The following is a 12,645-nucleotide window of genomic DNA, read 5'->3' as shown; positions in this document are numbered from 1 at the left end:
ACTGTGCCACCAGGGAAGTCCCTCTGAGTTTTGATAATCATCTTTTTCTAAATCCATATATTTTTTTGAGTTTTAGTTTTTAATTAAATCAGTTATGAAAAACGAGATATCTGTGCACAGTTCATGTCTGTGACTGTTGTAGACAGAGCATTTGGAGTAAATGAAAATGCATAAAATACTTCGCACCTAGAAAATGTTAATGTAGGACAGTCCCCCCACCCACCCACACCTGTTTTTTTGGACAATGACAGGACTGGAAAGATTGTACTCTTAAGCAGAATTTAGCTTGCCACTAGGATTGAAATAATACTTCAGTTTTGCTGATTATAAAATAAGCTTCCATCCCTAAATCATGCACAAAATTTGCACTATAACTATGCATGTTCTTGTTTCAGAGTATAATTCTACTCAACAGAAAAATGGGCAGAAGGTGTAAACAGTTACTAAGTAAAGAAATAGAAAAGACCAAAAGACATGAAGAGGGAAAAAAATGCCCATTTTTGATATATTTTTAGAGTTAACTGAAGATTTTCTTTTTTAGGAAGTAAAAGCTTTGTTTAAAAATGAAAACTGCCCCAAGGTGATAAGCTGTGAATTTGCACACAATAGCAACTGGTATATCACTTTCCAGTCAGACACAGATGCACAGCAGGTGAGAAGAAAACTTTTCTTCTGATTTGAAGTCCTGGTGATAAAAGCAGTAGTGTATATTTTAATTGAGAAAAATGTGTGCTTACAGTAATGTTTGTAAAGACTTTGGAGAACCTTGTTCACCTTTTTGGTGTTGCTTATTAATTGGTTTCCTTTTTGATGATCTTCTTAAAGCTTTTTTGTTTCAATTTAAGAACAGTTTGTTTCCTATCAGTAAAAATATTAACAATTTTTAAATTAACATGGGGATCAGAGACTATGTACTCAGTAGTTAGTATTTCTATTACAGAGTAGGCCCGCAATATATATAACTTCCGTTCTGATTCTTGGTATTTTGACATAATGATTTTACTCTTAATTGTTATCATGGCCTATTTAAAGATAAGAAAAGTAATATTCCTTTGAAACAAAAATTTCTATAATAGCCTTTTAAAACCTTGTACTGATTTTTTTTTTTAATTCTTCATCTTAGAAGGCCCTCCGAACCCATTTTAAAATTGATATGTAGTGATATTTTGGGTCTGTTTTGAATTTTGTGAGTATGTGTCAGTAGTAATCCATAGTAGTTTAATATACAATAAATGTGAACTGTACCTGAAGTCTTAAATTTTTACTTTTTCATTCCCTGTCACCTGCATAATGGGATCACCTTCAGAATTTTTTATTGTTTAGTTTAGAGATAGTTGCAATTACCAAAACTCTCTTGATAGAATAATGATGGCTTTAATGAAATGTTTGAATGCTAATGAAAGTTCCTTCCTGCTTTGTTAACAGGCTTTTAAATACTTAAGAGAAGAAGTTAAGACATTTCAGGGCAAGCCAATCATGGTAAGAAACATTTGTTAGTCCATCATGAGACAAGAAGGTTTTTGTTGTCTGTCTATTAACAAACAAAGATGAATAACATTTTATAAAACCCATAATGATTTTAAAGAAATTTCTGGCTCATATGAAATGCTATTTCAGGAAATTAGTGATAGAATGTCAAAATACTTTGTAAACAGCAGTTTCTTCTAGAAGTATAACTTCAGACAGCATGAAGTTTAAGTTAGATGCTGATTGACAATGTGTAAGATAATCATAGATCTCAATCCTGCTCTTAGGAGCAGGAATAATTTTTTAGTAACAAAGGTGGAAAACATTCTCAGTACTTTCATTTCAATTAACTGCATCACTGCATTAATAGCCATTTGGGAACCAGGAAATTGTCGTTGATGACACTTGCTCACAGTTTACATGTCTAATCTGTTCTCACATCCTATGAAATCTGCCTTCAAAACTTCTTTCAATCATTACTACCATTGTTTAGGCTTGAGCAATTGGAATAGCCTTTTAGCTGTTAGGCCTTCAGCTTTCCCCTCCTTACAGTCCATCCTCCACATTATTTTAAGTGTGAAAGTAATACCTATATGTGGTAAGAAAGTCAAATGATTTATAGTAAATAAGTTAATTAAATCTCCCTGTCCCAGATTCCTCCAGTCATTTTCCCTAGAGGTGATGAGAGAGAGCAGTTTTTTCTGCACCTATCTAAGAATTTTCTTTCTGTCTTTACATGAATGGAAATATATAGTATATACACGCCTATTCTTTTCTCATAATAGATATTTTCATTCACCATTGTTACAGGTATACATTTAATATTGTTCCGTGATTTAATTATTAAGTTGTTCTATTTACAAATAATTTGTAACATATGCTTTCTTTAAAAGTTTTTTTTATTGTGATAAAATATGCATACATACAATTTACCATTTTTAAGTGTACAGCTAACCCAGTGGTGTTTAGTACATTCACATTGCTATGCAACCATCACCGGTATTTATTTCCAGAACTTTGCAGCATCCCCAGAAACTCTATACCCATGAAACCATAACTTCCCATTCTTCCCAGCTGCTGGTAACTTCCCTTCTAGTCTCTGTCTTTCTGAATTTACCTATTTTTAGATACCACATATAAATGGAATCATGCAATATTTGTCCTTTTGTATCTGGCTTATTTCACTTAGCATAATATTTTCCAGCTTCATCTATGTGGAGCATGTGTCAGAACTTCATTACTTTTTATTGGCTGAATAATATTCCATTGTAGGTATATACCACATTTTGTTTATTCATTATCTATTGAAGGATGCTTAGGTTGCTTCCGTCTTTGGATTACTGTGAATAATGCTGCACAACTATCTGAGTCCCTGCTTTCAACTCTTTTGGGTATATACTAGGAATTACTGGGTAACATGATAATTATATGTTTAACATATTGAGGAGTGCATAACTGTTTCCAAAGCAGTTGTATCCTTTTATATTCCCACCAGCAATGGAGGAGGATTCAAATTTTTCTACATCCTTAACAACACTTGTTATTTTTGCTTTTTGGATAAAGCCCTCATCCTAATGGGTAGGAAGTGGTATCTCATCATGGTTTTCTGCTTCGTTTTCCTAGTGACACATGATATCAGGCATCTTTTCATGTGCTTCTTTGCCATTTATATGTCTTTTTTGGAGAAATGTCTGTTCAAATCCTTTGACCATTTTTTAAATTGGGTTATTTGTTGTTGAGCTGTACCAGATCTTTATATATTCTGGATATTAAACTCTTGTGAGATATATGATCTGCAAATATTTTCTCCCATTTTGTGGGTTATCTTTTTTACTCTCTTGAAGTGTCTTTGAGGCTCAAAAGCTTTTAATTTTTATGAAGTCCAATTAATTTTTTTGTTATCTGTGCTTTTGTTGCCATACTTCATAAATTGTTGCCAAATCCAAGATCATGAAATGTTTCCCCTATGTTTTCTAAGGGTTTTATAATATTAGCCTTTCCTTTTAATTGAAATATAGTTGATGTACAATATTATGTTCATTTCAGGTATACTACATAGTGATTTGACATTTGCATACATTATGAAATGATCACCGTGTTAAGTCTAGTAACCATCTGTCCCCATGCAAAGTTAATACAATATTATTTAACCATATTCTTTTTAAAAAATATTCATTCATTCATTCATTCATTTATTTTGGCTGTGCTGGCTCTTAGTTGGGGCACGTGGGATCTTCATTGTGGCATGCGGACTTTAGTTGCGGCATGCAGGCTTCTTAGTTGCGGCACGTGGACTCTTAGTTGCGGCACGCGTGCGGGATCTAGTTCGCCGACCAGGGATCAAACCCGGGCCCCCTACATTGGGAGCGTGGAGTCTTAACCACTGGACCAGCAGGAAACTCCCTGACCATATTCTTTATGCTGTATATTACATCCCCATGGCTTATTTATTGTATAACTGGAGGCTTGTACCTCTTAATTCCATTCACCTATTTACCTGCCCCACAACCCCCTTCCCTCCGTCAACTACCCAAATGTTCTCTGTATCTATGAGTCTGTTTTCATTTTGTTTTGTTTGTTTTATTTTTTAGTTTCCACATATAAGTGAGATCATGTGGTATTTGCTTTTCTCTGTCTTACCTCACTTAGCATAATTACCCTCTAGATCCATCCATGTTGTCACAAATGGCAAGATTTCTTTTTTATGGCTGAGTAATACTCCACTGTGTATATATATCACATCTTCTTTATCCATTCATCTATTGATGGGGACTTAGGTTGCTTCCATATCTTGGCTGTTGTAAATAATGCTGCAGTGAATATAAGGGTGCGTATATCTTTTGGAATTAGTAGTTTTGATTTCCTTGGGTAAATACCCAGAAGTGAAATTGCTGGATCCTATAGGAGTTCCATTTTTAATTTCTTGAGGAAGCTCCATACTGTTTTTCCATAGTGGCTGCACCAATTTACAATCCTACAAGTGCACAAGGGTTCCCTTTTCTCCACATCTTCGCCAACACTTGTTATTTGTTGTCTTTTTGATGATAGCCATCTGACGGTTTTGAGGTGGTATCTCACTGTGGTTTTGATTTCCATTCCTCTGATTATTAGTGATGTGGAGCATCTTTTCTGTCTGTGGCCATCTGTGTGTCTTCTTTGGGGGAATAAAAAGTCTGTATTCCGGTCCTCTGCCCATTTGTATATGGTGTGAGAATGTAGTCCAATTTGATTCTTTTGCATGTAGCTATCCAGTTTTCCCAGCTCTCTTTAAGAGGCTGTCTTTTCCCCATTGTTTATTCTTGCCTCCTTTGCCATAGATTAATAGGCCAAATATGTGTGGATTTATTTCTGGGCTCTCTCTTTGGTTTCATTGATCTGTGTGTCTCTTTTTGAGCTAGCACCATACTATTTGATTATTGAAGCTTTGTAATATAGTTTGAAATCTGGGAGCGAAGTACCTCCAGCTCTGTTTTTCTTCCTCAAGATTGCTTTGGTATTTGAGGTCTTTTGGTATCCATACAGAGTTTAGAATTACTGTTCTATTTCTGTGAAAAATGCCCTTGATATTTTGATAGAGATTGCTTTGAATCTGTAGATTGCCTTGCTTAGTTTGGTCATTTTAACAATATTAATTCTTCAGTCCATGAGCATGGTGTACCATTTCGTTTGTTTGTGTCATCTTTGGTTTCTTTCATCAATGCCTTATAGTTTTCAGAGGATAAGTCATTTACCTCTTTGGTTAGATATTTTATTTTTTGATGCAGTTATAAATGGGATTGTTTTCTTAAAATCTCTTTCTGATAGTTCATTATTAATGTATAGAAGGGCAACAGATTTCTGTGTATTAGTTTTGTATCATACAGCTGTACTGAATTCATTTATTTTAATAGATTTTTGATAGCATCCTTAGGCTTTTCTGTATATAGTATCATGTCATTTACAAACAGTGACAGTTTTACTTCTTCCTTTCCAATTTGAATTCTTTTTATTTCTCTTCCTCGTTATTGCTATGGCTAGGACTTCCAGTACTATATTGAATAAAAATGGCAAGAGTGGGCATCCTTGTCATGTTCCTTAACTTACTGGAAATGCTTCAGCTTTTCGCCATTGAGTATGATGTTGGCTGTGGGTTTGTCATATATAGCCTTTATTATGTTGAGGTATGTTCCTTATATACCCACTTATTGGGTATATAAGGAACATACCTGTCATAAATGTTAAATGTTTAATTTTCAAAAGCTTTTTCTACATCTGTTGAGATGATCATATGATTTTTATGTTCAGTTTGTTAAAGTGATATATCATATTGATTTATTTGCAGATATTAAACCATCCTTGATCCCTGAGATAAATCTTACTTGATCATGATGTGTGATCTATTTAATGTATTGTTGAATCCTGTTTGCTAATATTTCGTTGAGGATGTTAGCATCCATGTTCATCAGTGATATTGGCCTGTAGTTTTCTTTTTTTGTGTCTAGTTTTGGTATCTAGGTGATGCTGGCCTCATAGAATAAGCTCAGAAGCATTCCTCCTTCAATTTTTTGGAATAGTTTAAGAAGAATAGGTGTTAATGCATCATTAAATGTTTTGTAGAATTCCCCTATGTAGCCGTCTGTCTGGTCCTGGGTGGGTGAGATTTTTGCGTCCACCCTTTAGGAGCAGATTCTCTGTTTCCTACAATCTTCTCAGTGTCCAGTATGCAAGCTCCACTGATTTTCAAAGCCAGACCTGGCGCCTCATCTTCTTGTTTTAGGACCCTCAGCCTGGGGAGCCCGATGTGGCATTTGGACCCCTTGCTCCTTGGGGGAGGAACTCTACAATTGTGATATTCTTCCTGTTTGTGGGTCACCAACCAGGGGGTTTGGGTCCTGACTATGTCTCATTTCCACCCATTCTACCCATCTCGTGCTTCCTTTTTCATGTCTTTAGTTGTGGAAAATCTTTTCTGCTAGTCTTCAGGTTGTTGTCATAGATACTTGTTCTGTAAGTACTTGTAAATTTGGTGTGTCCATGGGAGGAGCTGGGTTTATTTCTGGGTTCTCTGTTTCCATTTAATTGATCTGTATGTCTGTCTTTATGCCAGTACCACACTATTTCAATTACTGTAGCTTTGTAGTAAGATTTGAAAACGAGAAGTATGAGCTGTTCAATTTTACTGTTCTTTTTTAATACTGTTGAGGGTATTCAGGGCCACTTGAAATTTCATATGAATTTTAGGTTGGAGTTTTCTGTTTCTCCAAGCAAATGCCATTGGGGCTTTGATAGTACACTGAGTCTGTATATCATTTGAATATTGTTGTCATCTTAACAATATTGAGTCCTCCAATCCATGAACATGGGTTTCATTCTATTTATTTAGGTTTTTCATTTCTTTCAGCAATTTGTAATAGTTTTCATTGTATAGGTGATGTATTCCTAAGTATTTTGTTCTTTTTGATATTGTTGTCGATGGAATTTTCTTAATTTCCTTTTCAGATTGTTCATTCCTAGTGTATAGAAATACAACCATTTTGAGTGTTGATTTTATATCCTGCATCTTTGCTGTACTAGTTGATTAGATCTAACTTTTTTGGGGGGTGGGGGTGGGGGTCTGATTCTTTAAGAATTTTCTACATGTAAGATCATGTCATTTACAAACAGATCATTTTACTTCTCCTTTCTAGTTTGGATGTCTTTTATTACTTTTTCTTGCCTAATTGCTCTGGCTAGAACTCCCAATACTATGTTGAGCGAAATGGCAAAAGTGGGCATCCTTGTCTTGTTCTTGATCTTAGGGGAAAAACCATCAGTCTTTTACCACTGAGTGTGATATCAACTATGTGCTTTTCACATACGGCCTTTGTCATGTTGATGAAGTTCCCTTCCCTTCCCAGTTTGAGTATTCTTACCTTGAAAGTGTGGAATTCTTTGAAATGCTTTTTCTGTATCAATTGAGATGATCATGTGTGTTTTTCCTTTGTTCTGTTAATGTGCCATATTACATTGATTTTCTTATGTTGAACCACCCCACCTCCCATCCTCCCACTCCCATTTCTGGAATAAATCCCACTTGGTCAAGATGTATTTTTTTGTGGATTTTTAAAATCTATATTCATAAGGGATATTGGCCTGTAGGTTTTACCCCCCCTTGTAGTGTCTTTGTCTGTTTTATCAGAGTAATACTGGCCTCTTAGAATGAGTTAGGAAGTGTTTCTTCTTCTTCAACTTTTTTGGAAGAGTTTGAGAAGGATTGGTGTTAATTGAGAAGGATTGGTGAAATTTTTTTCTTTTCTTTTTCATTATGGTTTATTACAGGATATTGAATATAGTTCCCTGTGCTGTACAATAGAATCTTGTTGTCTATCCATTCTGTATATAATAGTTTCCATCTGCTAGTCCCAAACTCCCAATCCAACCCTCCCTCACCCCTCCTCCCCTTGGCAACCACAAGTCTGCTCTCTACATATATTACTCTGTTTCTGTTTCATAGATAAGTTCATTTGTGTCATATTTTAGATTCCACATATAAGTGATATCATACGCTATTTGTCTTTCTCTTTCTGACTGATTTCACTTAGTGTGATAATCTCTAGGTCCATCCATGTAGCTACAGATGGCATTATTTCATTCTTTCTTTATGGCTGAGTAATGTTCCGTGTGTGTGTGTGTGTGTGTGTGTGTGTGTGTGTGTCACATCTTCTTTATCCATTCATCTGTCAATGGGCATTTAGGTTGTTTCCATGTCTTGGCTGTTGTAAATAGTGCTGTTATGAACATAGGGGTGCATGTATCTTTTCAGATTATAGTTTTGTCTGGATATATGTCCAGGAGTGGGATTGCTGGATCATATGGCCTCTTCGAAATTTTAAAATCACTGATTCAACCTCCTTCTTAAAGGTTTATTCAAATTTCCACCTTCTCGGGTCAGTTTTTGTAGTTTGTGTGTTTCTAGGAATCTGTCCGTTTCATCTAGGTTATCCACATGTTGATCTGCCTTTGTTTACACTGTTCTCTTGTATTCTTTTTATTTCTGTAAAATCAGTATTTGGGTCTGATTTTAGTTTTCATTTCTGATTTAGGAATTGGAATCTTTAACCTTTCTTAGTCAGTCTAGCTAAAGGTTTGTTCATTTTCTTGATCTTTTCAAAGAACCAGCGTTCAGTTTCATTGATTTTTCTGTCATTTTTCTGTTCTTTTTATCTCCATTCTAATCTTTATTATTTCCTCCTGCTATCTTTGGTTTTAGTTTGCTTCTTTCTAGTTTTTAGGTGGTAGCTTAGGTTATTGCTTTGAGATCATTCTTTGTTAACATAGGTGCTTATAGCTATAAGTTTCCCTCTTTGCACTGTTTTTATAACATCCAGTAAGTTCTTTTTTATTGGGTTATAGTTGTTTTACAATGTTGTCTTCATTTCTGCTGTACAGTGGAGTTCCCTGTGCTATACAGCAGGTTCTCATTAGTTATCTATTTTATACATATTAGTGTATATATGTCAATTCCAATCTCCCAGTTCAACCCACCCCCCTTCCCCCCTTGGTGTCCATATGTATGTTCTCTGCGTCTGTGTCTGTGTTGCTGCCTTGCAAACTGGTTCATCTGTACCATTTTTCTAGATTCTGCATATATGCATTAATATACGATTTTTAAAATATTTATTTATTTATTTTTGGCTGTGTTGGGTCTTCGTTTCTGTGCAAGGGCTTTCTCTAGTTGTGGCGAGCGGGGGCCACTCTTCATCGCAGTGCGCGGGCCTCTCACTGTTGTGGCCTCTCTTGTTGCGGAGCACAGGCTCCAGACGCACAGGCTCAGTAGTTGTGGCTCACGGGCCCAGTTGCTCCGCGGCATGTGGGATCTTCCCGGACCAGGGCTTGAACCCATGTCCCCTGCATTGGCAGGCAGATTCTCAACCACTGCGCCACCAGGGAAGCACACGATATTTGTTTTTCTCTTTCTGACTGACTTCACTCTGTATGACAGTCTCTGGGTCCATCCACATCTCTACAGATGACCCAGTTTTGTTCCTTTTTATGGCTAATACATCCAGTAAGTTCTGATATGTTGTGTTTTTGTGTTCATTCATCTCAAATTATTTTCTAATTTCTCTTGCGATTTCATCTTTGACCCATTGGTTAAGAACGTGTGTTGTTTAATTTGTGAATTTTCTAGTTTTCCTTCTGTCATTGATTTCTAGTTTCATTCCATTGTGGACAGAGGAGATACTTTGTAAGATATCAGTCTTTTGAAATTTATTAAAACCAGTTTTGGTCTCTCATAGAGAATGTTCCATGTACACTTGATAAAAATATATACTCTGGTGTTTAGAGTACTGTCTGTCAGTGTTTGTAGTGTTATTCAAGTTCCCTGTTTGTTTATTGCTTTTATTTCATTTATTTATTTGGTTGCATTGGGTCTTAGTTGTGGCAGGAGGGCTCCTTAGTTGTGGCATGCAAACTCTAAGTTGTAGCATGCATGTGGGATCTAGTTCCCTGACCAGGGATCGAATCTGGGCCCCCTGCATTGGGAGCATGGAGTCTTAACCACTGTGCCACCAGGGAAGTCCCTGTTTATTGCTTTTCTGTTGTTATTATTCATTATTGAAAGTGGGTTATTGAAGTCTCTATTATTGCAGAACTGTCTATCCTTTCAGTTCTGTCAGTTTTTGCTTTACATATTTTGTGGCTCTCTTGGTAGATGCATGTATGTTTATAATTGTTTTATCTTTTTGCTGGATTGAACCTTTTATCAATATATAATCTCCTTTGTCTCTGATAACCTTTTTTGACTTTGTTTTGCATAATAATAATATAGTCATCTTAGCTGTATTTTGATTACTGTTTGCTTGGAATACCCTTTTCAGTTCTGTTAATTTCAATGTCTTTGAATCTAAAAGGAATCTCTTATAGACAGCATATGGATGAATCTTGTTTTTTTTTCCAACCCACCAGTGTCTGCCTTTTAAGAGGAGAGTTTAAGCCATTTACATTTAAAGTTCTTACTGATAAGTAGGGAATACTTCTGCCGTTTAGGTATTTGTTTTCTGTGTGTCCTAAATGTCTTTTCCCCCTGAATTCCTCCATTATTGCCTTTTTTGAAATTTTGTAATGTAACTATTTTGATATCCTTTCCTATTCTGTATACTTTTAAGTTTTGTTTTGTTTTTTTTTTAGTGGTTCTCTTGGGGGTTACAATTAACATCTTAAATATATAACAACCTCATTTGAATAATACCAATTTAGTTTCAGTAGTGTACAAATACACTGCTTCTGTACTTCTCTGTCCATCCCCCTTTATATTCTTATTGTCACAGGTTACATCTTTATATGTGTGCCCATTGGTATCACTTTATATTGTTTTGTTCATTTCTCTTTTGAATCATATAAGGAAAAAAGAGGAGTCACATACCAAAGGTGCAGTCAGCCCTTTGTATTTCTAGGTTCTGCAACCAGTCCCCTGTGGATACCAATGGACAACTGTACAATAATATTTTTTAAATTTACCTATGTAATTACCAGTGTTCTTTATTTCTTCTTATGGCTTTGATTGTTTGGTGTCTTTTCATTTCACCTTGAACAACTCCCGTTAGCATTTCTTGAAGGGTAGGTGTACTGATTACCTTTTATCATTTTGTTTATACATCTTTTTCCTGATCGCTATTAGGTTTGTCCATGGTTTTCATTACTTATTGAGTATACTTAAGATAGTTGATTTAACGTCTTTGGCCAGTAATTCTAATGTCTGAGCTTCCTCAGGATGGTTTCTATCAAATTCTGTTTTTCCTGTGAATGGACCATAGTTTTTTGTTTCCTTGTGTGTTTTGTAATTTTTTTTGAGAATTAGACATGCCAAGGTAGTGTAAACTGTTAACTCTGGAAATCTGATTCTCCTGCTCCTCATATATTACTGATTTCTTTGCTCGTTGAGGGCTATAGCTGTTCATTTGTGACTTTTCCAAATTATTTTCGTAAAATATATATTCCTTGTTGTTTGTGGTCACTGAAATTTCTGTTCCATTATCTCTGCATTTGGCATGTGACCTAAAAAAGATTTCCCTAAATGTCTGGCTCTGAATAGGGTAATGCTGGTGGCAAAGGATTTTGTCCTTTTAAGTCAGTCACCAGTGCTGCTGTGAATAAAAACTAAGGCGAGCATGGGCACTGATTTCTCAGGAATCCACCAGACCAACCACAGTGCACCCTCAATTTCTGGAGAACAAAGTCCCCACTACATGCCTTGGCACCAGCCAGCCACTCCAGGAACACGAGCTACTGAGGGGCAGGGATGGTAGCTACTTTTATGTACTGCTCACTTAGAAAAGATCAGCAGCCTCTCCTTTTGTCAAGCACTCACCTAGTTATAAGTGTACAAGCACTCTTTCTTGCTTAATTATTGATGCAGTGGAGGTACCTACGCATAGAGCCTATTCTGCTGTTATACCACTGTTTTTCTGTTTATATATGCAATTATAACTTTAGGATAATACCCTAGAACTAAATTATCTGTATCGAAGAGTATATCCATTTACTTATTAGGTAGAACCAATTTACACTCTTACAGTATTTTTTTAAATTTATTTATTTTATTTATTTACTTTTGGCTGTGTTGAGTCTTCATTGCTGCACGGGGGCTTTCTCCAGTTGCGGTGAGCGGGGGCTACTCTTGGTTGTGGTGCACGGGCTTCTCACTGTGGTGGCTTCTCTTGTTGCAGAGCACAGGCTCTAGGTGCACGGGCTTCAGTAGTCGTGGCTCGCGGACTCTAGAGCACAGGCTCAGTAGCTATGGTGCATGGGCTTAGTTGTTCCACGGCATGTGGGATCTTCCAGGACCAGGGCTTGAACACGTGTACCCTGCATTGGCAGGCGGATTCTTAACCACTGCGCCACCAGGGAAGTCCCTACAGTATTTTTTATTTCTTTAAAATTTCCTGTAGTTGATTCTCTGATTTTCCAACTTTTTTTTTTTTTTTTTTGGCCACACTACACATGTGGGATCTTAGTTCCCTGACCAGGGATTGAACCTGTGCCCCCTGCAGTGGAAACATGGAGTCTTAACCAATGGACTGCCAGGGAAGTCCCCATGACTATTTTTCTGTGAAGATTTTCTTATTGATCTGTATGAGTTCTTAGAGGAGCTTAATCTTCTTGTCAAATTAACTATTTGTATTGTTACTATGTTTGTGGTATTTGTGTGGAAATCCA

At 36.2% G+C, this 12,645-nt stretch overlaps 1 protein-coding gene across 4 annotated transcripts in view; it reads left to right on the top strand.

The window, feature by feature from the left end:
- Positions 1-12,645, top strand: part of LARP4 (La ribonucleoprotein 4) — a 63,685-nt gene that overhangs the window by 26,267 nt on the left and 24,773 nt on the right. For all 4 annotated transcript variants that reach the window (XM_030835088.2, XM_030835086.2, XM_030835089.3 and 1 more), the window contains 2 exons: positions 542-652; positions 1,426-1,479. In XM_030835088.2, the coding sequence (XP_030690948.2) occupies positions 542-652; positions 1,426-1,479 (165 nt within the window). The remainder of the gene's footprint in view (positions 1-541; positions 653-1,425; positions 1,480-12,645) is intronic.

The sequence above is a fragment of the Globicephala melas genome, chromosome 10 (genome assembly GCF_963455315.2).
Source record: "Globicephala melas chromosome 10, mGloMel1.2, whole genome shotgun sequence".
NCBI lineage: Eukaryota > Metazoa > Chordata > Mammalia > Artiodactyla > Delphinidae > Globicephala > Globicephala melas.
This window is presented reverse-complemented; position numbering and strand designations above follow the sequence as displayed.